The sequence below is a fragment of the Telmatherina bonti genome, assembly GCF_933228915.1.
Source record: "Telmatherina bonti genome assembly, chromosome: 19".
NCBI classification, from domain to species: Eukaryota; Metazoa; Chordata; class Actinopteri; order Atheriniformes; family Telmatherinidae; genus Telmatherina; species Telmatherina bonti.
In genome coordinates this window covers 30,315,255-30,343,062 of record NC_136617.1, presented here as the reverse complement: position 1 = coordinate 30,343,062, position 27,808 = coordinate 30,315,255, and the positions used below count along the sequence as shown (strand labels likewise).

The window sequence follows — 27,808 nt, the reverse complement described above, 5'->3', positions numbered from 1 at the left end:
CTGCAGCCCGTCTGCTAAAAGGTTTAAGTGTGTTAAGAGACGGTATTCTGCATACCTTTGCTTTAACCACTGCTTATTTTAATTATTGTCATCCTTTTGTCATCTCCAACCAGTCAGCTCATTCACCTCAGATCTCTTAACATCAGCAAAGCATTCTGGTCCAGACAACTGCTGCCTGTGGGATATTTTTGGTTTTCAGACCATTTTCTGGAAAAGGTTGTGTGTTAAAAACTCAAAATATCAGCCGTTTCTGAAATACTCAGACCATAATCAAGCCACGTTCACATTCACTTAAATCTTATTTCTTCCTCATACTGAACTTGAGAAGGTTATCGTAACCATGTCAACATGACTAACTGTACTGATTTGCTGCCATGTGATTGGCTGATTATCTATTTGCTGAAGCAAACAATTGAACAGGTGTACCTAATACAAGCTGGTGAGTGTGAGAGCACTGTTTTAGTCGACTAGACATCTGAACAGATAGCTTTCTTTAAATAGAAAAAAATATATATTTTATTTGTATAGGAAAAAAAAAGCTTTATTTTTTTCTCACTAAATCTTTAATTTTTTTCCATGAAAAGTATAATGTATTGTTGTTGACATTTATTATACTTAGAACCCTGAAGCAATAAAGCATTAAGCTCTGTTATTTTACAATGGGTTCGTCTTGTTTGTTTTTTATCATTAAAACATTTCAGGCAAATATATTGTAATCAACTTTTGTTGCCTTCTTTGTCAAAGTTTTTTTTTTTTTATCTATTATAATTTAGCTTTTTGTAAATTTTATCTAAACAGAAACACATTTCAGATTATCATAGATATTAAGCAAATAGAACAAATGAACAAACAACATACTGTTGCCTCCAAGTTACACTATATAAAATTAAGGTTAAAAAGATGAAGGGATTTTTGTTTCAAAGTTTTGTTTATTCTCTTTTAAGGTGTGTAATCTTGAATAAAGTTTCGTTATTTGTTCACCCATATTGTTTTGTGGGTATAAAATTTAGCAGATTAAAAATTACTTCATCAGTAGAAATCAGCGAATTGACTGCGGCATTTTTACTGAGGGGGGCGCTATAGCGCCAAGGAGCATGTCCTATACCAAAAAATGAACAATAGAAGAAGAGTAATACTCGCACCCGCTAAACCACAACACACAGCTAAACCTAGCCATCGGCTAGGTAGCTTTAAGTTGATATTTCACAAAATATGACTAATTAAATGTGAACTTGGGGACAGAAAATAAAGCTGCAAATTCAGATAACGCATTGGACTTAGGTATGTTGACAGGTTTAATTCATTATTTGCCAAAAACGTAGCTGCAGTGTAGAGCTAGGGCAAAGGCGTGCAGGCTAAAATGCTAGCAGTGGAGCTAGCTCTCTTAACCGGCTTTTTCTGATAAATAAACATTTTATTTTTAGATTAGTTAATGTTAAGTTGTTCTTAAACTCTGAATTTAGTAATACAACTCACCAGAAAATGAAAACTGGTGAATCCAAATAAATAATAAGCTAGTTAGTGGTTATTTGTGTCTTTATTATAGCAGCACTTATTTACAAAGCTTACTGTCGTAGCATGTGTGTTTGGATCAAAACAGAATAATCTGGATTAATCTGATGATTTAAAATAAGATGTACTCTAAAGTTAGAGTATAAAAGTGTTGACATGCCGCCTTCTGCACATCAGAGCTGCTCAATCTGTCTCTGATTTTAAGTCTGTCCTTTAAAGCCACTTCTTTGTGCTGGCATTTGGTCAAACCTGAGCTTTTTCTTTGTGTATTTTATTTATGTATTTATTTTTTTTACTTTTATTTTTGTTTTATGTCCAGATTTTCTTTATTCTTTAATTTTAGATTGTGTAGTGTTGATGTTTGCTTTACTGTTCAGCACTTTGGGTAGCTGTTGCTGTAGAAATGTGCTATATAAATAAACTTCAACTATATATACTATGTATAACTATATGAATAAAATTGAACTTGAATGTTGTCACCTGTCAGATGCTGAGTGGAGCCTTCCAGGATGTATGCTGTGTACAGGCAAGCCCACACCCCCACTGCCGTGGAGTTTTCTGTCTATTGCAACTTCATATCCAGTAAGGAGAAGAATTTAGTTGTTGCTGGGACATCTCAGCTGTTTGTGTACAGGATAATTCATGATGTGGAGGTAAATATGAACATCTTCTGGACTTGCTTATGCATGCTACAGTTTAAAGTCCAAGTATGGAAGGGCTTTTGTTTTGATGCAACATTTGTGTCATTATTTCAGAGTACATCAAAGAGTGATAAGCCATCTGGTATGTTCTGACATTCTACTTGCATACATTTTAAGATTGAGAAAGAGTGTGTGTATTGCTGAGTAGGGCTGTGATGATATCCTTTTGTCCCAATTCAATTTAAATTGCGATTCTCACAATTCTTTGATATTGATGATTTTTGTAGATTAAAAACAAAAAAAAAATGTATAAAACTTTATTTTAGCTCATTACTTTCCTTCAGTCCAATGAGGAAAAAACCACACAGTAGCCAGACCATCATTCTGCTGCTATAATAACAAGTTAAAAGATCAATAAAAATGGCAAAAAGTTTGAAATGAATTATTTTTATTTTAAAAAAAAATATATATATATATATTTTTTAACAACAAAAATCCTGATTTTCGATATTTTGATCAGATTTTCCCACCCCTATTGCTGAGGTGTAGTTATTAGGGCTGTGACGATATGCTTTTGTCCCGATTCAATTCCGATTTTTCTTTGGGTGCCGATTCGATGTAAATGGCGATTCTCACAAATCTTCGATATTGATGATTTTTGTAGAGTAAAAACAAAATAAATGTATAAAACCTTTTTTTTTCCACGTCATTTCTTTTTACTCATCATTTTCCTTCATTTCAATTAGGAAAACACAACACAGTAGCCAGATCATCATTCTGCTGCTATAAGAACAAGTTAAAAGTTCAATAAAAATGGCAAAAATTTTGTAATGAATTTTTATTTATTTGAAGAAAAAAAAAACGATTTTCTCACAAAAAATCAATTTTAAAATTGTGAATCAAAAAAAATATCCAGATTTTCGATTAGATTTTCCGACCCCTACCGACTACCAGAACCATCACAGAACGCATGGTACTAGTTTCAGCTGGTTGTCTCAGCCGTTAGGAGCCTCCATGGGTGGATTACTGTAGTTATCCAGATTATCGATTAGATTTTCCCACCCCTGTTGCTGAGATGTAATTATTGTCTTACAGATGCCAAAACCCGTAAAGAAAAGCTGGAGCAGGTGGCTTCCTTTTCTCTCTTTGGAAATGTCATGTCAATGGCCAGCGTGCAGCTCGTAGGAACCAACAGAGACGCACTCCTCCTCAGCTTCAAAGATGCAAAGGTATCACTGCGTAAACAACATTTGAACTGGTTGAAGTTGCTTTTCATTGATCTTTTGGTGTGTTTGCTTCCTCAACAGTTATCTGTAGTTGAGTATGATCCTGGCACACATGACCTCAAGACGCTGTCTCTCCATTACTTTGAAGAACCAGAACTCAGAGTAGGTAGAAGACAAACAATCACGTTGAGATGCATAATCACGGTTTAAACAAACTTTTTTTCTGTTTTTAGGATGGCTTTGTACAGAACGTACACATCCCAATTGTGCGGGTAGATCCAGAGAACCGCTGTGCTGTAATGCTCATTTATGGCACCAAACTTGTGGTGTTACCGTTCCGAAAGGACACGCTAACAGATGAGCAAGAGGGTGGAGTTGGAGAAGGGTAAGACTAAAAACAGAAAATGATCTTTCTGCCCCAACATGAAACTTTCCCGTGAACTCACACTAATGCTGTCTGTTTGTTACTTACAGACCTAAATCCAGCTTCCTGCCCAGTTACATCATTGATGTCCGTGAGCTGGATGAGAAGCTGTTGAACATCATTGATATGAAGTTTCTGCATGGTTACTATGAGCCCACATTGCTGATTCTGTTTGAGCCAAACCAGACATGGCCTGGGTGAGTCTGTCTGGCTTTGTTTGGGTTGATTCAGACAAATTTCATTCAAAGCTCAACAACTATGACGTGATCCTTCTTGCAGTCGTGTGGCTGTTCGTCAGGACACTTGCAGCATCGTCGCCATCTCCCTCAACATCATGCAGAAGGTTCATCCTGTCATCTGGTCTCTCAGTAATCTCCCGTTTGACTGCACGCAGGTCATGGCTGTCCCCAAACCCATCGGTGAGCTGAGTGATTTCTTGTAATCAGAAAGCTTTCTATAAGATATACAGTTGTGCTCATATGTATTCATCCCCTTTCATTAAAGAAAAGGCTGAATTTACAACAGTCACTCAAATAACTGGAGACATAAAAAAGAAACAATAACTAAAAATTTGCAAAAAATATAATTTAGTAATATAAGACACTGTTTTTTCATTTAATTGAGTTGAAGGAAGAAAGAAAGAAAAAACCAAACAAATTGGTCCTGGACAAATTAGAGCACTTTTCTGTTGAACAGTGGGACAAAATACCTGTCAACAAGTCTGACTGAGAGGAACAGAAAACACCTGACTGGAGCGGAAACATTAAAGGATTCTTCAACTAAATATTAGTTTATGAGTAATTAGGGCTGTGACGATATGCTTTTGTCCCGATTCGATTCCGATTTTTTGGGAGCCGATTCGATTTAAATTGCGATTCTCACAAGTCTTTGATATTGATGACTTTTGTAGATTAAAAACAAAATAAATGTATGAAACCTTTTTTTTTTCCAATGTCATTTTCTTCATTTCAATGAGGAAAAAACGACACAGTAGCCAGATCATCATTCTGCTGCTATAATGCCCAAGAAGACAAGTAAAAAGATCCATAAAAATGACAAAAATTTTACAATGGATTATTTCTTTTTTTTTTTTTAATCTGTTTTTTTTTGTTTGTTTTTTTTTTAAACAAAAAATCTATTTTAAAATTGTGAAGCAAAAAAATCCTGCATTTCGAGTTTTCGATTCGATTTTCCCACCCCCTATGAGTGATGTAATATGTAATAAATTATCTTACTTGTTTGCTTTTTAAAAAATATTTCTATTAAACCAGAATTAGAAAATAATGATTTTCATAAAATTTTTATTAATTATTACTTTAGTCACGTTCAGCTTATTTTACAGGCAGTTGTTTTTTGCTTCTTTAATGAAAGGGTATGAATAAATATGAACACAACTGTTTAAGATGATGTAAGTGTGAGTGTGTTTCATGCGCTTGCTGATCATCATCTTATTTCAGGTGGTGTTGTGGTGTTTGCTGTCAATTCACTGCTGTATCTAAACCAGAGTGTCCCACCGTATGGAGTTTCTCTAAATTCTCAGACGACTTGGACGACATCCTTCCCCCTGCGTAAGCATCATCCCTCCAAACCGTTCTGTGATTCGGATCATGGCACGCATCATGTTTTGGTTTTTTTTTCCACTAGGTGTCCAAGAGGAGGTGAAGATTTCACTGGACTGTTCTCAGTCTGACTTCATCGCTTACGATAAGATGGTTATCTCGCTGAAAGGAGGGGAGATGTGAGTTTTTTTTAACCATCTCCAGAACATTCATCGGCTCTGATGATATTTTATGAGTCGTCACTGACTGATGTTGCCTTGCAGTTACGTGTTGACCCTCATAACAGATGGTATGAGGAGTGTGCGGGCATTTCACTTCGACAAAGCTGCAGCCAGCGTCCTGACGACATGTGTAAGTTTAAATTTCAGCAACATGCAGCGTGCTAGCAGCAGTATTTGTTGTTAAACTTCTGAATCCAGGGAGAAAATCTTCATGTGTTCCATAAATTTAAATTATTTTTAAAAAAGGAAGATTAAGGTGATGGGATTAGATGGGAGTAATTCTTCCACAGTGTCCCTTTAACTACATGAAGTATCCTAAATCATGTGCATTGTTCTTTCCCTGCTCAGATGGTAACCATGGAGCCCGGGTACCTTTTCCTTGGCTCTCGCCTGGGAAACTCGCTACTCCTGAAGTACACAGAGAAACTGCAGGAGATGCCAGCGGAGGAAGGCAAAGAAAAGCAGGAAAAAGAAAAAGAGAAGGAAAAAGAAAAGCAGGCAAGTTTGTTTGGTCAGTGCAGAGCAGAGTTGCAAAGCCCATTTACCAAAAAGTTGGGAACTTACACCTGTAATTTGTTTGTACCTTTATTTATCCATCAGTACATAAAAAGGTATTTTATTCATTTTAGAAATAATTGCGAATAATTTTATGAATAATTGCAAATAATTGCGACTTTAGAAAACCTATCAAATCCAGAGCTTCATGCAGCAACACAAACAAAAGCGAATTAAGTGTGTAGAGAGGCATACAAAGGAAAGAAATTAGAAAACAAAGTTCAACATACAACCATGTTACCTGAATACAATATATCCAAGTAACAGTATTGGTGCCTGGTGAGGGTGTCAGGATTGGGTATAAAAGGAGGTTGTGGCTCACCATGGTGAACCAGAGTCCATCAGACACATACTGATCAGTTCCAAAATGAAATGAAATGAAAAATGAAAAAACTTTATTCATCTCCAAAGGGAAACGATAAAATAAAAGATAAAATAAAAAAGGAAAGATGAAAAAATAAGAGATAAAAAATAAAAGGGAAAAGATAAAATAAAAAATATTTACTTTATTCAGTAGCTACAGTAAAATGGTTTTAAAAGACTGATGGAAAATTCTAAAGACACTTGGTAAAAGAATAAAATTAAATGACCTTGGAATCGGTAGTTTTACCAAATAGCTGCTTCTGATTTGCAGGAGGAACCTCCCAGTAAGAAGAAGCGGATGGACTCTTCCACCAACTGGACCGGTGCGTTGTAAGATGACAAACTGTTGTGTATTAGAAGCTGCTCTGCTTTACGTCTGACTCTTTTTTACTGTGGCAGATGAAGTGGATGAGATCGAGGTGTACGGAAGTGAAGCCCAGTCAGGCACTCAGTTGGCCACCTACTCCTTTGAGGTATAAAAGTTTAAATGTTTTCAGTGTTTATTCAGTCGTTCTGCATTTAAATAGAGGCTTGATGAAGGGATTTCTTGTGTTTTTCCTTACAGGTGTGCGACAGCATTCTCAACATTGGACCTTGTGGAAATGCCTCCATGGGGGAACCTGCTTTCCTGTCTGAAGAGGTAAACACACTTTTCTAAAGACCTTAAAGAATCTGCAGATTTATTTCAAGTCTAATGTTATTGTATTTCTTCAAGAGGAGTTCAACAAAAACAAAAAACATATCAATAGGAAAATTAAAACATGTTAAAAGATGAGATAATTAAAAGTTATGAGGCGAACATGGATTGAAATTAATGTATATTGTATATTATGATTCATTGTGTGTATTACCACTGTTTAATTTTTAAGTTTTATTTTATTGTAATATAATATAATATAATATGATATAATATAATATGATATATAATATGATATGATATAATATAATATGATATAATGTGATATAATATATTATAATATGACATAATATATTATAATGTAATATAATATATGATATGATATGATATGATATAATATATGATAGACAATATAATATGATATAATATATTATAATATGATATGATATGATATAATATGATATGATATAATATAATATGATATAATATATTATAATATGATATGATATAATATATTATAATGTAATATAATATGATATAATATAATGTGATATGATATGAAATATAATATGGTATGATATTATATATTATAATATGATATGATATGATATGATATGATATAATATAGTATAATATATAATGTCCATTACTTTTCAGAGATCCTGTGTAATGTTAGGGTATTATTTATGACGGGGTCTTGGACCAGATAAATGTTGAACTTCTCCCAAGACCCTTTTTGAACTGAAGAAGCTTGTTTTGTTTGTTATAATGACTATTTGTTCTGTTTTAAAGTTGGTTTGTGTTTTTTAGTTGGAAATAAATTCTTTAAAAGAAAAAGTCAATTTTCCCCACAGTTTCAGAGCAACCCTGAACCTGACTTGGAGGTGGTGGTGTGCTCCGGCTACGGGAAGAACGGCGCGCTGTCCGTCCTGCAGGTAAATCCTCCTCTCTGAGCTCACAGATGGCTGTTTGCATGCTTCATGTGACCGCACCAGTCTGAAAACCTGTGGTGGCGAGGGCCGTCTGCCACAGGACCTGAGATGGTGCTAAAGTAAAGTCTGGGTTTACCAGGGCTGCCTCAGAGGTCGACGGAGTAGCCTGTAAACACCCCAGACACAAGCTAGTTCGTGTGAGTCCCAACTTCGTCGTTCGTTTGCTGCTTTCTTACCTGTTCAGACTTTTTTCCCTGCTTTCAGAGAAGCATCCGACCCCAAGTCGTCACTACGTTTGAGTTGCCAGGTTGCCATGACATGTGGACTGTCGTCTCTGCTGAAGTCAAGGACGATAAAAAAGTACTTTTTTTATTTTTTTTTTTATTTTTAACTCCAATGTTTCTTTTTTCTATTTGTCCCGTTTTATTGTCCCGTTTCTGCTCCTCCACCAGGCCGCAAAAAGCGAGGAGTCGGACGATGGAGCAAAGACTGAGACTGAGGAGGAGAGTGAGGAAGGAGAGAAGGACAAGGAGGAGACGGAGAAAGAGGAGGAGAAGACGGAGCCTCCACTGGAGGATGACGCTAAGAAACATGGCTTCCTCATCCTGAGCAGAGAAGACTCCACCATGGTAAAAACGGCTTCTGCTAGGATTCCTGTGAAACGATGAAGAGCGAGGAAGCAACTTCTTCTCATGTCGTCTTGTAGATCCTGCAAACCGGTCAGGAGATCATGGAGCTGGACACAAGTGGTTTTGCCACTCAGGGACCCACTGTGTTTGCTGGAAACATTGGTGAAAACCAGTACATAATACAGGTGTCGCCAATGGGTCTTCGGCTTCTGGAAGGGGGTAAATATATGTGTGTGTGTGTGTCTTGTTTTTTTTTTTTATTGGACAAAGCCGTATAGAGAATAAATGAATGAATGATTTTTTTTTTTTAGGTGTTTAATTTGTGGTTTTTATTTATTTAATTTTTATTTATGTACTTTTCCCCTCTTTTACAAGGCCTTGGCTTCCTCCTTTCTGACTATTTTACCTGGAAATTCAGAACTAGATGCAGTAATTTATTGAAATGTGTAAAAATAACTAGATTCATGCAAGCTTGAAAGCCAGTGTTTGGTGGGAACATCCTCCTGGTGTGTTTTCTGTCCCGCCGCCTCATGCAGGCTCATTCCTTTTGCTTCAAGCTACTTTCTAGGATACGCTTTTGTCCCGATTCGATTCCGATTTTTTGGGTGCCGATTCGATTTAAATTGCGATTCTCACAAGTCTTCGATAACGCTGATTTTTGTTGATTAAAAACAAAATAAATGTATAAAACTTTTATTTTTCCATGTCATTTTTCTTGATTTCAATTAGGAAAAAACAACCCGGTAGCCAGACCATCATTTTGATGCTATAAAGCCCAAGAAGAAGAGTAAAAAGATCAATAAAAACAATAAAAATGACCAAAAATTTTTATGGATTATTTTTATTTGTTTGAAAAAAAAAAAGTTTTTAACAAAAAAATCCATTTTAAAATTGTAAGGAAAAAAAAAAATCCAGATTTTCGATTTTTCGATTCAGTTTTCCCGCCCCTACTTTTTATAAACTCAGCTAACGTGGACCATATTACACGTGTGTTTTAACAGGATTATAATTAAGTTATAAACACAGTCCAGTCATTGTAAAGTACTTTGATGTGACTTTTCCATGAATGTTGTCTCTACAAATACGTTTTCAATAACGTTTTCCTTTTATGCCGTCCTCTTCTCAGTGAAACAGATCCACTTCGTCCCGGTGGATCTGGGCTCTCCCATAGTGCATTGCTCCGTGGCGGACCCATACGTTGTTATCATGACAGCTGAAGGGGCAGTCACTATGTTTGCGCTGAAGAACGACTCCTACATGGGGAAGACACACCGCCTTGCTCTGCAGAAACCACAGATTTCCACAGTAAGTCAAACACTAAGATGTTATGTAATAGAATATATGAACATACAATGTTCCTGATTTATTGTTGAGCATGTAATAGAATAATGTTTTATTTTCTTTTTCTTTTTCAATGATACATTTACTTTTATGTTTTGCTGGCTTATAATGTGAAATGTATATTATGTGTCGGACCTATGGAATCAGATTTGTTCCATAATCTCCAAGCAAAACTTTTTAAAACTCAAGCAAAAAAACAACAATTAAAACCAAACCTTTCTAAAACTTAAGTAAAATAAATTATCTCAAAATCAAAAATTATCAATCATTATGAAAACTATTAGGCTTTTATTTGGTTAAATTTAGTAGTTTTGTTTGCAGTTTCTTCTTCTTTCTCTCTTCTCTATTTGGATTTTTGCACTTCACAGTCTTTGGTTTTGATTCTCAATCGTTTGGTTTAATTTCTGACACAAACCTTTCATGGGGGGGATCTTTCAGGGGCGCATTCTGATTGGCTGCTGAGTTTTGGAGTGATACAGCTGTAGTCCAATGAGATGTACAAATACTTTCTTAGGACTTTTAAAGGTGGCGTATGTAAGATTTTCAATATTTTCAAAATAAATTAACTAAAAAAAAAAAAACTACAATCATAATTTGATTGTTTTTTTTAAACATGTAGGTTCCAGTCTGTCCATATTTGATGTTATTAAATTACAAGTTTAATTAGTGACTAAGACCCTTCTTAAATGTTTACCTACCAGTAAAAGAAAAGTACTTTTTGTCATTTGTCAGTAATTAAACTTGTAATTTAATAACGCATCAAATATGGACAGACTAGAACCTACATGTCTAAAAAACTATCTAATTATGATTGTAGTTATTTTATTAGTTATTTATTTTGAAAATTTTAAAAATCCAGTAAAGTAAACTCCTTAAAGTACTCCACCTTTAAGGAGTTTCTGAAACTAATCTGATTCCATAGGGATCCAAATAAAAAGAAAAGAAAAGAAAGGACACACCCTCTGCTGGCCAAATAAACGCCATTACAGTTCACTGGTTAAACTGGGATGACTTAAATCCAATTTTAAGACTATAAAATGCTTCATCTTTTTGTAGCAATCTCGTGTGATCACGCTGTGCGCGTACCGAGACATCAGCGGCATATTTACCACTGAAAACAAGGTGAGCAGCTTCAACAAAGAGGACACCATTATCAGGAGTCAGTCTGAGGCGGAGACCATCATCCACGACCTCAGGTAGGGTTTCACATCCACCCACCTTCCAGGTACAATCCGCTGGTCCCTGCAGCGGCTGAAGCGAGCTCACCGCCGTAACTCATCCTGTTTGCGCAGCAACACGGTGGACGATGAGGAGGAGATGCTGTACGGAGACTCCAACGCCAGCTCTGCACCTGCTAAAGAGGATATGAGCCGCAGCTTCGTGTTACCGCCGCCTGTCAGCGACGGGAGTCCAAGCAAAGCGGAGCCCACCCACTGGTGTGTGATCATCAGGGAGAATGGTGTGATGGAGGTACGTTGTTTTCTTGTTCTTTAAAGAAGGTTTTGCTCATCTGGCAGATGATTTAACCACATAAACTTTATGTAGCCGACCCCCCGACTCGAGGATGAAACTTTACTGATGATTTTTTAGGTTTAATGGCAGTAAATCCGCAAATTCACCGTAAGAGCTGGGAAATACACAGAAAAGGCATTTAAGTAACAACCCGACTCTTACATCCTTTACAATAAATTTAAAACTGGCAGTAAACTCATAAAATTGATTTATGTGGCAATATAAACATCCAAATAGTCCCGTTATAAACATAATAAACATACCTTGTTCCTATAACAAGGGGGCTGCTATTCATCAAAAGAAAAGAAGACTAGATGTTCTTCTGTAAAACTGTAACATTTTTACCGTCTTTTTAGTTGCCGTTAAGTGCGCTCGCACCACCACAACTGATGGGCGGAAGTACCTTCAAAATAAAAGCCTTGATGGAACGTTAACAGTAGCAAGTGCTAAAATAAAATATTACCTTAAAAAATTACTTGTAGTTATTTACACTTTATGTCTGGAAGTGTTTTGAGTTTGTGTCCACGCTTCAGAGGTTTGTTCAGTTTTTCTGGTTTGGACCAAAGCAAAAGGTTTTTTTTTTCATTTTATTTCTGGAATTTGTTTATATGGAAACAAACAGCAGCCTGAGGAAAGGTGTGTGTGTGTGTGTGTGTGTGTGTGTGTGTGTGTGTGTGTGTGTGTGTGTGTGTGTGTGTGTGTATAGTTGGGATTGGCCAGTTTAACAGCAGTCCAGCGCCTCACACACACTTCTGTTTTCATAGTGATTAGTAGGGCTGTGACGATATACTTTTATCCCGGTTTGATTCGATTCTGATTTATTTGGGTGCTGATTTGAAATTGCAATTCTCACAATTCTTCGATATCGCAGATTTTTGTAGATTAAAAACAAAAAAAATTTACAAAACTTGTTTTTTGCCTGTCATTTTTTCTTTATTTCAATTTGGAAAAAACAACACAGTAGCCGGACCATCATTCTGCTGCTATAATGGCCAAGAGACAAGTAAAAAGATCAATAAAAAGAATAAAAATGACAAAAATTTTATCATGGATTTTTTTTATTTGTTTGAAAAAAGTCTATTTTAAAATTGTGAAGCAAAAAAATTGATCTCCGATTTTTCTATATAATTTTCCCACCCCTAGTGATTAGCAGATTTGATGGCGCATGCTCACTAGGAGCATCTCAGGAGGTGGTCGCTGGTTGCTCAAACGTCTGGCTTAAAGGTGGGATGGTGCTTCACTTATAGTGTCAGACTAAATGACTACTTCAGGAAATGCTGCAGTGAGCCTCTTCCAGTCTGCGACATTCCTGGTTGTCCCCACGAGGCAAAGAAGAAACTTTACTGTTTGAGAAAAGGGTCAGAGGTGTTGGAATATCTGGGACTCCATTCCCAGTTTGATCAGCGGGGATTCCTGCTCAGATGTGTTGTCTGAGACAAGTGTTTTTTCTGTTTTTTCCTATAAATGATGACATTTTCTGTCTTTATTACGTATCGATGAACCGATACCGATGCTGGTATCGGCCGATACCAGCATTGGTATCTACTCAATGCAATGCGAGTGTACTCGTACTTGGTATTAATAAAAGCGTACCGATACCACACTAGTCAAGCTAGCACAGATGTGTCTGATGATATGCTTCGGACATGTTTTAAAAGAAATGAATGTCTTGAATGTTAAAATGTAATATTTTTGTGACATTAAAAGCGAGATCTTTGTTTTAAAACCACACATTTATAGTTGTATTTAGGTAAAATGTGCCAAATCAGAATAAAACTTGTTGAAACTGTCAGATCTGTAATGTTATTATATCTGTATTGGTGAGGTAACTTCAGAAAGGCTGGGTCATTTATTATAACCTTATAACACAGTTATAACAGCATTAATAACCATAGTCACAATAATGTTCACATAAACAGATTTGGTATCGGCAGATATTCAAGTTTCAGATTTCTGTGTCGGATCAGAACTCCCAAAAAGGTGCATCCCCATTGATGAGCACACGACTCTTCAATCCGTCATTCTCGTCCAGCTTTGCTGAAACTTCCGTCTTTCTGTCTGTAAATAAACAGATTTACCAGCTGCCAGACTGGAGGCTGGTCTTCCTGGTGAAGAACTTCCCAGTAGGACAGAGAGTACTGGTGGACAGCTCTTCTGGCCAGTCAGCCACACAAGGCGAGGGTAAAAAAGAAGAAGTCACTCGGCAAGGAGAGATGCCGCTGGTGAAAGAGGTGGCTCTGGTTTCACTGGGCAACAACCACAGCAGACCGTACTTACTGGTCAGTTTCCTCTCTGACAGCGATGGTAAAACGTTCATTTCCTCCAAACTGCTGGACCGGATGTGTTGTTTTTTGTTTTTAGGTCCACGTGGAGAACGAGCTCCTGATCTACGAAGCGTTTCCGTATGACCAGCAGCAGCCTCAAAACAACCTGAAAGCCCGCTTCAAAAAGGTAAGACGGCGGAGAGACGCAGCCGGACGGCAGCTGTGCTCGCGTTGACGCCGCTTCCTCTCTGCACAGGTTCCACACAACATCAACTTCAGGGAAAAGAAAACAAAGCTAAAGAAGGACAAGAAGGCAGAGAGCGGTGGCACAGAGGAGGCCGCGGGGGGGAAAGGTCGGATCGCCAGGTTCAGATACTTTGAGGACATCTCTGGATACTCCGGGGTACGAAGCCAGTTCTAGTCACGTTTAAAACTTTATTTAAAAGCCAGAATTCTTCTCACTCTGTTGCACCGCCGTCGTCCCAGGTGTTCATCTGCGGGCCTTCGCCTCACTGGATGCTGGTCACGTCTCGGGGAGCGCTGAGGCTTCACCCCATGACCATCGACGGGTCCATCGAGTCTTTCTCTCCGTTTCACAACATCAACTGTCCCAAAGGTTTCCTGTACTTCAACAAGCAGGTAAGAGAGGCCGTGTGTGCTGCTGCGTTCAGGCAGAACAGACGAAGAAGATGTTTTTATCCTGCAGTAGATTATTTTCTGATCATTTTAACTTTTAGCAGGACGACAACAAGACCTTGTGGGATGAAGCTCCTCAGTGATCTTCTCCTGTGTGTTGACGTGGAGCTTCGTTACGCCCAGTCTAGGGGTTCCTGAGCGCAACAGGAAAATACCGTCCTTTAGTTGTGTCAGACACGGGAAGGTTCCAACGAAAAGATGCTTTTATTTTTACAACAAAAATAATAAACTATCATCTAACAGAAGCAAACACCAAAATTACAAACAAAACAGATCCTATGCTCTGAGTTTGAACTTTGACAGTTTCTTACCTCCTTGTTGATCAAAAACAAGTGAAAACTCAAACCAAATAGGTTCACAGCTTCTAAGAAATGTCCCCGAAAACAGTTCACAAACTTCACAGACTATCTCTTGCTCTGCCAGCCGGACGCAACGCGACGCGAAGGATGGTACGCCCGCTTCGGCCCTCTAAACCCGCCAACCGAGGGGTGCCCTAGTCCAGTCCTTGAGATCTACCATCCTGCAACCTTTAGATGCAACGCCTGTCCAGCACAGCTGGGTGAAACAGCTGAATTCCTCTTCTGCATGTCCTTCAGCTCTGCAGAGGCCTGCTAACAAGCCACTCATTGATTCAGGCGTGTTGGAGAAGGGTTGCACCTAAAACCAGAAGGATGGTAGATCTCGAGGACCGGACTTGGGCACCCCTGCTCCAACCAGACACGCTGTTCTCCTTCCATTTAAAAAGTAACGAGCCGTCTCCTCAGGTGGTCTAATGCTGGTGTCGGGCGGTGCATCGGTCCTGAAGAAAAACACAAATAACACAAGAAAACACACACACAAGATGTCCGCAGTCGTAACAATGTGAACGTATTCACATCCAGAGATGGGAATTCCTGGTCCGGAAAGTAGAAGTCCTGCTGTTCCGACCCGTCACCAGACGAGCTGGAGTTAATGAGCAGAGTTTATTTTCCAGGGAAACGAGCCTGTTAGTGAAAACACCTGTTCTAAATGTACAGGTAGATCCCAAAACATGGCAGGACTTTTACTTTCTGGACCAGAATTATCCACCTCTGGTGTCTGCAGAGTGGAAATCGTCATGGCAGAAGACTCGCTGCTTTGCTTTGCTCTGCAGGCTTTCAGAAAGAAGGCAAAAATGACGCAACGCCTCAACTTTGACCATAGACTGTAAATAAAGAGATGGACGGAGCCTTTGTGACGTCACCCGGCTAAAAACCGCGGTTGTTCTACGTTCACGTTATGGGAGTCTATGGGGATTTGCTCTGTTTTGCAGCCCCTAGTGGATGAAGGAGGAACTGCAGTTTCATACACTTCCACATAGGCTTCACTTTTTACTGCCGGATGTTGCCGCTTGACTTTGACAGAGTTCTTACAGACTTTTTATTGTATTCAAAGAAGATCAAATCATTTAAACAGAAGTAAATGCGGATATACGCTCCTCACTTTAAATCCACCCATCGTCCTCAGCTAAAGAACCAGCCGGTATTCCTGTTCTGCCCTCCTTTCCCCACCTCCCCCACACACCGCTGTAAATCCGCTTCTCAGACCCGATCTGTAGGATTGCTGGTATCTGTCGATCAGCACCAACATCTCGTGTCCACAGATGAGGGAAGGAGCCGAGAGCTTTGCATTTAGACTCAGTTCTGTTGTCGCAGCAGCAGACCGATGCAGACACTGCATCATCATCATCAGTCATAAATACGTTTCATTGGTCCTGAAATTCCTGCATCATCTCCCCAGTTCAGTTTTGGATGGTTTGCTTTTGGCTTTTGAGTGTAAATTCTTTCTTTTTTCCTTCGCTTTTGTATTTTCTGACATAACCGCTTTCACTTTTCACCTCAACTTCCTTTAGTCAACCTTCATTTTTACAGCCTCCTTTTACCTGCTTCAGATTTTACACACATCTCCTCGCTGCCTCTGGATCACCATCATGTCTGTCATTTCCACCGTCTGCTCGCTTGTTGGGAATGTTTGTTGCCCCAGCAACGCTCTCAGCGGTCTGCTTCAGCTGCAGACTCACCGCAGGGTTTCTCCACAGAGACAAACCTTCTGGTTGTTGTTGCAGCTGCAAGAGAGCAAATTAAACTTCACCTGTACACCCGCAGCGGTCTGAAACGGCAGTTTCATCTAAAGCACACGCCTGTGTGTGTGTGTGTGTGTGTGTGTGTGTGTGTGTGTGTGTGTGTGTGTGCTGGAACAGGGCGAGCTGAGGATCAGCGTCCTTCCCACCTACCTGTCTTACGACGCCCCGTGGCCCGTCAGAAAGATCCCACTGAGGTGCACCGTCCACTACGTCTCCTACCACGTGGAGTCCAAGGCAAGCAGACCTTCCACAGACCCACACACACCTTCCACAGACCCACACACACCTTCCACAGACCCACACACACCTTCCACAGACCCACACACCTTCCACAGACCCACACACACCTTCCACAGACCCACACACACCTTCCACAGACCCACACACACCTTCCACAGACCCACACACACCTTCCACAGACTCACACACACCTTCCACAGACTCACACACACCTTCCACAGACCCACACACACCTTCCACAGACCACACACACCTTCTACAGGCTCACACACACCTTCCACAGCCCCACACACACCTTCCACAGACCCACACACACCTTCCACAGACCCACACACACCTTCCACAGACCCACACACACCTTCCACAGACCCACACACACCTTCCACAGACCCACACACACCTTCCACAGACCCACACACACCTTCCACAGACCCACACACACCTTCCACAGACTCACACACACCTTCCACAGACTCACACACACCTTCCACAGACCCACACACACCTTCCACAGACTCACACACACCTTCCACAGACCACACACACCTTCCACAGACCCACACACACCTTCCACAGACTCACACACACCTTCCACAGACCCACACACACCTTCCACAGACTCACACACACCTTCCACAGACCACACACACCTTCCACAGACCACACACACCTTCCACAGACCCACACACACCTTCCACAGACTCACACACACCTTCCACAGACCCACACACACCTTCCACAGACTCACACACACCTTCCACAGACCACACACACCTTCCACAGACTCACACACACCTTCCACAGACCACACACACCTTCCACAGACCCACACACACCTTCCACAGACTCACACACACCTTCCACAGACCCACACACACCTTCCACAGACTCACACACACCTTCCACAGACCCACACACACCTTCCACAGACCCACACACACCTTCCACAGACCCACACACACCTTCCACAGACCCACACACACCTTCCACAGACCCACACACACCTTCCACAGACCCACACACACCTTCCACAGACTCACACACACCTTCCACAGACCCACACACACCTTCCACAGACTCACACACACCTTCCACAGACCACACACACCTTCCACAGACCCACACACACCTTCCACAGACCCACACACACCTTCCACAGACCCACACACACCTTCCACAGACCCACACACACCTTCCACAGACCCACACACACCTTCCACAGACCCACACACACCTTCCACAGACCACACACACCTTCCACAGACTCACACACACCTTCCACAGACCCACACACACCTTCCACAGACTCACACACACCTTCCACAGACTCACACACACCTTCCACAGACCCACACACACCTTCCACAGACCCACACACACCTTCCACAGACCCACACACACCTTCCACAGACCCACACACACCTTCCACAGACCCACACACACCTTCCACAGACCCACACACACCTTCCACAGACTCACACACACCTTCCACAGACCCACACACACCTTCCACAGACTCACACACACCTTCCACAGACCCACACACACCTTCCACAGACCCACACACACCTTCCACAGACCCACACACACCTTCCACAGACCCACACACACCTTCCACAGACCCACACACACCTTCCACAGACCACACACACCTTCCACAGACTCACACACACCTTCCACAGACCCACACACACCTTCCACAGACCCACACACACCTTCCACAGACTCACACACACCTTCCACAGACTCACACACACCTTCCACAGACCCACACACACCTTCCACAGACCCACACACACCTTCCACAGACCCACACACACCTTCCACAGACTCACACACACCTTCCACAGACCCACACACACCTTCCACAGACCCACACACACCTTCCACAGACCCACACACACCTTCCACAGACTCACACACACCTTCCACAGACTCACACACACCTTCCACAGACTCACACACACCTTCCACAGACCCACACACACCTTCCACAGACTCACACACACCTTCCACAGACCCACACACACCTTCCACAGACCCACACACACCTTCCACAGACTCACACACACCTTCCACAGACCCACACACACCTTCCACAGACTCACACACACCTTCCACAGACCCACACACACCTTCCACAGACTCACACACACCTTCCACAGACCCACACACACCTTCCACAGACTCACACACACCTTCCACAGACCCACACACACCTTCCACAGACCCACACACACCTTCCACAGACTCACACACACCTTCCACAGACTCACACACACCTTCCACAGACCCACACACACCTTCCACAGACTCACACACACCTTCCACAGACCCACACACACCTTCCACAGACTCACACACACCTTCCACAGACCCACACACACCTTCCACAGACTCACACACACCTTCCACAGACCCACACACACCTTCCACAGACCCACACACACCTTCCACAGACCCACACACACCTTCCACAGACTCACACACACCTTCCACAGACTCACACACACCTTCCACAGACCCACACACACCTTCCACAGACCCACACACACCTTCCACAGACTCACACACACCTTCCACAGACCCACACACACCTTCCACAGACCCACACACACCTTCCACAGACCCACACACACCTTCCACAGACCCACACACACCTTCCACAGACCCACACACACCTTCCACAGACCCACACACACCTTCCACAGACCCACACACACCTTCCACAGACCCACACACACCTTCCACAGACCCACACACACCTTCCACAGACCCACACACACCTTCCACAGACCCACACACACCTTCCACAGACCCACACACACCTTCCACAGACTCACACACACCTTCCACAGACCCACACACACCTTCCACAGACCCACACACACCTTCCACAGACCCACACACACCTTCCACAGACCCACACACACCTTCCACAGACCCACACACACCTTCCACAGGCTCACACACACCTTCCACAGACTCACACACACCTTCCACAGACCCACACACACCTTCCACAGACCCACACACACCTTCCACAGACTCACACACACCTTCCACAGACTCACACACACCTTCCACAGCCCCACACACACCTTCCACAGACCCACACACACCTTCCACAGCCCCACACACACCTTCCACAGACCCACACACACCTTCCACAGACCCACACACACCTTCCACAGACCCACACACACCTTCCACAGACCCACACACACCTTCCACAGACCCACACACACCTTCCACAGACCCACACACACCTTCTACAGGCTCACACACACCTTCCACAGACCCACACACACCTTCCACAGACTCACACACACCTTCCACAGACCCACACACACCTTCCACAGCCCCACACACACCTTCCACAGACCCACACACACCTTCTACAGGCTCACACACACCTTCCACAGACCCACACACACCTTCCACAGACCCACACACACCTTCCACAGACCCACACACACCTTCCACAGACCCACACACACCTTCCACAGACTCACACACACCTTCCACAGACCCACACACACCTTCCACAGACCCACACACACCTTCCACAGACTCACACACACCTTCCACAGACCCACACACACCTTCCACAGACCCACACACACCTTCCACAGACCCACACACACCTTCCACAGACCCACACACACCTTCCACAGACTCACACACACCTTCCACAGACCCACACACACCTTCCACAGACCCACACACACCTTCCACAGACCCACACACACCTTCCACAGACCCACACACACCTTCCACAGACCCACACACACCTTCCACAGACCCACACACACCTTCCACAGACCCACACACACCTTCCACAGACCCACACACACCTTCCACAGACCCACACACACCTTCCACAGACTCACACACACCTTCCACAGACCCACACACACCTTCCACAGACCCACACACACCTTCCACAGACCCACACACACCTTCCACAGACCCACACACACCTTCCACAGACTCACACACACCTTCCACAGACCCACACACACCTTCCACAGACCCACACACACCTTCCACAGACCCACACACACCTTCTACAGGCTCACACACACCTTCCACAGACTCACACACACCTTCCACAGACCCACACACACCTTCCACAGACCCACACACACCTTCCACAGACTCACACACACCTTCCACAGACCCACACACACCTTCCACAGACCCACACACACCTTCCACAGACCCACACACACCTTCCACAGACCCACACACACCTTCCACAGACCCACACACACCTTCTACAGACTCACACACAAAAGATCCGTCTGTGATGTGGCGTTTTCCTGCAGGTGTACGCCGTGTGCACGAGCGTGAAAGAGCTGTGCACTCGCATCCCGAGGATGACCGGCGAGGAGAAGGAGTACGAGGTCATAGAGAGAGGTCAGAGAGCAGCGCGTTGGGTTTGAACTGGTCGTGTTGAATGATTGATGAGTGTTTAATCTTCAGCTTTTAGATGAATTTGTTTTTCTAAACTCGTTCCTCCGCCGCTGTGCTGCTTTTACTTGTCCTGCGTGCAGACGAGCGCTACATCAACCCTCAGCAGGAGAAGTTCTCCATCCAGCTCATCTCTCCAGTCAGCTGGGAGGCCATTCCCAACACGCGGTAAAGTCCCTCATATCACACACTCACCGACAGTCAGGCTGTTTTTTCTGTTTGCTTTTTATGTCCAGAGGGGAAAGTTTAAGGTCTGCAAAGCCAACAGTAGCGCTGTGACGATACGCTTTTGTCCCGATTCGATTCCGATTTTTTTGGGTGCCGATTCGATTTAAATTGTGATTCTCACAATTCTTTGATATTGATGACTTTTGTAGATTAAAAACAAAATAAATGTATAAAACTTTTTTTTTTTTGCTCGTCATTTTTCATGATTTTAGTTCGGAAACAACACAGTACCCAGACCATCATTCTGCTGCTATAACGCCCAAGAAGACAAGTAAAAAGATCAATAAAAACAATAAAAATGGCAAAAATTTAATAATCTTTTTTTTTTTCTTTTCAAATAAATAAAAATAATCCATAATAATAATCCATTCTAAAATTGTGAAGCACAAAAAAAATCCCAATTTTCGATTTTTGGATTTGATTTTTCCACCCCTAGCCAACGGAGTCGTCGTCGTCAGGATGGATGAGTGTTAAGGATAGGGGTGGGAAAATTGAATTAAATAATCAAAAATCTGGATTTTTTTTTGCTTCACAATTAAAATGTGCCATTCAGTATTACTCCGTATTATTTTTAAAAAAAAACAAAAAAACAAGAATAATCCATGATGAAAGTTTTATCGTTTTTTTTTATTGTTTTACTCGTCTTCTTGGGCGTTATAGCAGCAGAATGATGGTCTGGCTGCTGTGTTGTTTCCTAACTAAAATCATGAAAAATGACGAGCAAAAAGAGTTTTGTTAATTTTTTTTTTGTTGTTTTTAGTGTACAAAAATCAGCGATAGCAAAGAATCATTAGAATCACAATTTAAATCGAATCGGCACCCAAAAAATCTGAATCGAATCGGGACAAAAGCGTATCGTCACAGCCCTCGTTAAGGAGTTTAAAACCTCGGACTAGACATCCATGGCGTGTTGTCACTTTGCCTCAGACCATTTTAAATCTGTTTTTGTCCAGAGAGAACGGCCGTTTCTCTGGATCGTGTTCACATATTTCTTCTTGTTGGCATGATGGAGCTTTAACCTCCGTCTGAGGATTTCAGGGTGAACCACTCAGTGAGTCTTCCTGAACACAAGCAGGGATTCTCAGTAGAGTTTTTTAATGAGGCGGTGCCTGAATCCAGGTTTCCCGTGCTCACAGATATTGATAAAATGATATAATCCGTGGCAGATTGCAGGATGTTTACAGTTTTACAACGAGGAAAAGTCTCAGATTGCCGAACGTCTGTCTTTGTCTCTGAGATGCCGCTGACCTGTGGTGTTACTGGACCGTTGCAAACGTAACCGTATGACTGATCAGATCCTCTTCCAGTTGTTTTCGTTGCTTCCAGCCGAGCTCCGTCGGAAAAGCGTCGCATATGTTCATATTTTATCAGGGAAAGAAGTTTTTGAGAAGCAAATCATTTCTTTTTATTGGTTCTGGAGCCTCTTATGGTCCGGTTGACTGGAGTCTGCGGCTCAAACAGAATTTATTAACATTTCAGACATGATATGAAATGAAATTTTGTCACTATAATAAATAAAAAGTTGTTCCAGCTGAGTGTGTGTTCTGACTTCCTGAAGGATCGACCTGGAGGAGTGGGAACATGTGACCTGTATGAAGACGGTGGCGCTGAGGAGCCAGGAGACGGTGTCGGGTCTGAAGGGCTACATCGCAGCCGGGACCTGCGTGATGCAGGGGGAGGAGGTCACCTGCAGGGGCCGGGTGAGCAGAGGAGCAACGTTAGCGGTAAAAACGCCTTGAAACCCCCCCACCATCATCTGTTGACTGGAGTCTGCTCTCCCTGCATCAGATCTTGATCCTGGATGTGATCGAAGTGGTGCCGGAGCCGGGCCAGCCCCTCACCAAGAACAAGTTTAAAGTTCTGTACGAGAAGGAGCAGAAGGGCCCGGTGACGGCGCTGTGTCACTGCAACGGATACCTGGTGTCCGCCATCGGACAGAAGGTCCGCGCAGCTTTCACTCCCAAGCTGAATTCATGCCTCATGTTTCATGTAAAGACGCTCCCCTTCCCAGATCTTCCTGTGGGTCCTGAAGGACAACGACCTGACGGGAATGGCGTTCATCGACACGCAGCTCTACATCCATCAGATGTTCAGCATTAAGAACTTCATCCTGGCGGCTGACCTGATGAAGAGCATCTCGCTGCTGCGCTACCAGGAGGAGAGCAAGACGCTGTCTCTCGTCAGCAGGGTCCGAAGTCGCCTCCCGGCATGAAAGCTACGTTCACGCCGCAGGCCTCGAGGCTCACTTCCCATTTCCTCATAAATCCATCTTTAAGCTCATTTTACGTGACGTGTCTGCAGATGCAGCGTGAAACAGCTCTGTTAGTCGGTACCGTCATCTAGAGGCTGCTGGTAACAACGGTGTGTGATGGCAGTTTGTGAGCCGGTTCTGCTATTTTGCACTGCAAAAACTCAGCATTAAAGGTGCAGTATGTAAGATTTTCAATGTTTTCAAAATAAATTAACTAAAAAAATAACTACAATCATAATTAGATAGTTTTTTTAAACATGTAGGTCTGTCCATATTTGATGCGTTATTAAATTACAAGTTTAATTAATGACTAAGACCCTTCTTAAATGTTTTCTGACCAGTAAAAAAAAAAAAAGTACTTTTTTCCACCAGTAGGGGGAGTATAAGCCCATTTATTGCAGAGCGGCTCTGAGCTACAGCTCACAAGCGATTCCTGCCCTCATTGGAGCTGGCAAGGAGGAGGGGTGAGGGGTGAGTTTTGCTCATTACTGCCAACCTGCGGTCGTTTGTGTCGCCTTGAAATCTTACATACTCTGCCTTTAAAAAACAAAAATATACAAAAATTACGTAAATGTTGCTTAAAGTAAGATAAATTATCTGCCAACAGAACAAGAAAATTTGGTTTGTCAAGACTTCCAAAAACAAGTAAAAATACTCTTAAAACGAGGAATTCTCTGGTATAAAAACTAAGAATTATCTTACCTTTAAAAAAAATAAGCATATGTGTACTCAATTTAAGATTTTTAATCTTAGATTTAAGTTTTTGCAGTGAAGGGACTGCTGGGATCAGGATACGAGTGGCTTCACACAGTTCTTCCAAAATGTTGGAATGTCAAGAAAAACCTTCCACATGTCTGTCAACACATGTCCTCAGGACTTTCCAGGCACGCCATGTCGTTCAGGAGACCCACCACCCTGAGGCAGGTTAGCAGCGCCACACCATGGCTAACCTGTTTGGTCCAGGACGGTCTCCAGGAGCTCCAGAATGACGTCAGTCGCATTGAATACGAGCCGGCGGTTCAGACTGGAGTCACATAGCAAAAGATCGGACACGTTTCGGATTAAAGGATCACATGTCCAAGTGGTCTGGGTCACATTTGAGAAAATGGGATCTGTGTCGTTCAGACTGTTGTGAAAAGATCAGATTCACGTAGAATAGGAGTAAAAAAAACATCGGGTCACATCAGCCTGCAGTGTGAACGTAGCACCAGTCTCTGTGAGTTTTACAGCAGCGTGTCTCTGAACTTAACCTTTTTGTTTTGCCTTGGCAACAGGACGCGAAGCCTTTAGAGGTTTACAGCATCGAGTTCATGGTGGATAACAACCAGCTCGGATTCTTGGGTAATGTTCGCCACAATCTAATGGAAAAAGTTTCCATTTAATCTTGAAAGTCAATCAGCTGCCGTGTCTTCCTTTCAGTGTCGGATCGAGACAAGAACCTCTACGTTTACATGTATTTACCTGAAGGTAGGTGTTTACCGTCAGAGCTGCATGTGTAAAGGAAGGCCGTCACGTCACCCCGCCGATGTGTGTTCACAGCTAAGGAAAGCTTCGGAGGGATGCGGCTGCTGAGGCGAGCGGACTTCAACGCCGGAGCCCACATTAACACGTTCTGGCGGATGCCGTGCAGAGGAGCCCTGGAGGCTGGCAGCAAGAAGGCTCTGACCTGGGACAACAAGCACATCACGTGGTTCGGTAAGGTCGCCGACGCACGTCGGCTTCATTAGACCCAGTCGTCTGATCGCTTCGGGTTATTCCAGGAAATCAAATCAAAGATACTTTATTCATCCCTGAGGGGAAATTCAAGGTTCAAGCCAGCTCGTCCAAGGTTTGACATACAGACATTTAACATTTATGGCAAGTTTAAACAAGTTTGAAACATTATTTTTACTTTTCAAATGAATATTTTTACCCAAGAATGTGTCTGCTTTGAGATCTGTAGTTGTGCGTGTGGGTCGATAGTACCAGTTCAGTTTTTTTCCCCTTAAATACTCCAGAACTCTACATTTCCTGGTTTATTTCTGCGTTTTAGGTTTTTAGTGGCTAACATTAAGACTGACACTCAACAGCCATTTTATTAGGTACATTTAACCGCTTGGTAACAGATAATCAGCCAATCATACGCCGCCAACTGGCTTCATTTAGTCGTGTAGACATGGTCAAGAGAGAGGGTTTTGGCTGCAGCCTGGAGAATGAGGCGGGGCTGGATGACATTTTGATTGGATTAACCCGAACCCTAACCCCACGCCCATTGGACATCCAATTCCGCCCACTTAATGTTCAAACATGCCCATTTTAAATCCAATCCCGCTCATTTGACATACAACCACGCCCATTGGACGCCCAGCCCAGTCCCATTCTCCAGGCTGCCGGGGTTATCAGGGGTCAAGATGGCTTGATGAGGCTCAAACTGAGCATCAGAAACAGGAAGCAGATTTATGTGACTTTAAACATGGCGTGGTTGTTGCTACCAGACGGGTTCAGTGGCCTCCAGTCACCTGACCTCAGTGGACTGGAGCAACTTTGGGGGTTCAAACGTCTCCTGCTCACTATCTGGTACATAGAGGGGCAAAAACAACAGAATGGTTTCAGTAATTATAATAAAAGGACCAGAGAAGCAACTTTCTGTAAAACCAGATTTAAACTGAGAAGGAATTATATTTTCACGTTTATTTTTGATTCAATAATTTTTTCATCATACCATAAAAACATAATTAGCATCCTGAAACTGAAAGTTACCTGTCCTGTTTCTGTGTTTTCATTTCTTTCTTCAGTGCTTGTAGCACTGAAAACTTTCTCATTATCAGCAGTTAACGTAACTAAAATGACAGGAAGTGGGACGTCAGTCAGACATTTTCTCTTTATTTTTGTCAGTTTTTGTCTTTTATTAGCCACTGAAAATCTTGAGAAGCCTGGTCTTATGATGCTGATTTGGTGACAAAAAGAAATGTTTGAAACAAAAGCAGATTAAAGGGAAGTACGTAAAGATGTCTGATGGATGGAAGCTGATGAGATGGAAAAGAAGATCAGATTTAATCATCACAAACTACATTATAAAGCTGGAAAAACTTTGAATCTTTTGCATGAAACATGAGCTGAACTCTGTGTTCCCATAGCAACTCTTGACGGAAGCATCGGCCTGCTCCTCCCCATGCTGGAGAAAACCTACCGCCGTCTGCTGATGTTGCAGAACGCCCTCACCACCATGCTGCCGCATCACGCCGGTCTCAACCCAAAAGCCTTCAGGTTCGCACCACCCAAACATATTTCAACACCATCAGGAAAAGATGGGATTATCTGACTCCGCGTCTTCTCTGTTGCTCCCAGAATGATGCACAGCGACAGGCGGAGCTTACAGAACGCCGTGAGGAACATCCTGGACGGAGAACTCCTCAACAAGTACCTGTACCTCAGTACCATGGAGCGCAGCGAGCTGGCCAAGAAGATCGGCACCACACAGGACATCGTGAGTGAAATAAGCTGCTGGTTAAAGCTTCGGCTGCTTCAAGCTTCTCCTCATGCGTCTCCCTGTCTTCTCCCGCCAGATCCTGGACGACCTCCTGGATATCGACAGAGTAACGGCTCACTTCTGAGCGCCACATTCCCGACTCTTCCCGACTATAAATGCTGTTTTATTTGTGAAAGAGGAAAAAGGTTTTGTCATGATCATCGTTGTGCAAATTTGGGTTTTCTACTTAAAAGACAAAAAGGAGACTTGATGAGTTTTCTTAGAATATTTTCTATTAAAAAAAAAAAAAAAAGAAAAAGAAAACCAGATCAGTCTGTTTGGATTCCTTCACATTTAACAGCGAAAGCCTGCTGGATTTAAGCTGCTTAAATGGCTGAGTTAAAGACAAAAGGAGGCTGAAGTGCTGAAGTTGTCTTTGTTTTGGTACCTACACACATACAGATTGCACACACTCGCTTCCTCGTTTTTCATACAGGATTGTTCGACTTCATTAAAACACAATCAGATTGCTGATGAACAAAAATCACTGGT

At 42.4% G+C, this 27,808-nt stretch overlaps 1 protein-coding gene across 1 annotated transcript; it reads left to right on the top strand.

Annotated features, from left to right (window-relative positions):
- Positions 1–1,143: 1,143 nt before the first annotated feature.
- On the top strand, positions 1,144–27,455 carry cpsf1 (cleavage and polyadenylation specific factor 1). The gene is made up of 38 exons (XM_079259087.1): positions 1,144–1,281; positions 2,000–2,165; positions 2,268–2,295; positions 3,249–3,382; positions 3,461–3,541; positions 3,613–3,764; positions 3,854–4,000; positions 4,083–4,222; positions 5,261–5,371; positions 5,448–5,541; positions 5,626–5,713; positions 5,932–6,081; positions 6,773–6,824; positions 6,901–6,974; positions 7,067–7,141; positions 7,993–8,073; positions 8,335–8,430; positions 8,523–8,699; positions 8,777–8,918; positions 9,826–10,004; positions 11,097–11,236; positions 11,333–11,510; positions 13,625–13,831; positions 13,914–14,003; positions 14,073–14,219; positions 14,303–14,455; positions 16,731–16,847; positions 21,185–21,275; positions 21,413–21,497; positions 23,116–23,257; positions 23,346–23,498; positions 23,569–23,745; positions 25,083–25,149; positions 25,228–25,275; positions 25,348–25,503; positions 26,925–27,054; positions 27,136–27,274; positions 27,354–27,455. The coding sequence occupies exons 2-38, from the start codon at positions 2,022–2,024 to the stop codon at positions 27,399–27,401; spliced, it is 4,413 nt and encodes a 1,470-aa protein (XP_079115213.1). The 5' UTR covers positions 1,144–1,281; positions 2,000–2,021; the 3' UTR covers positions 27,402–27,455.
- Positions 27,456–27,808: the final 353 nt, after the last annotated feature.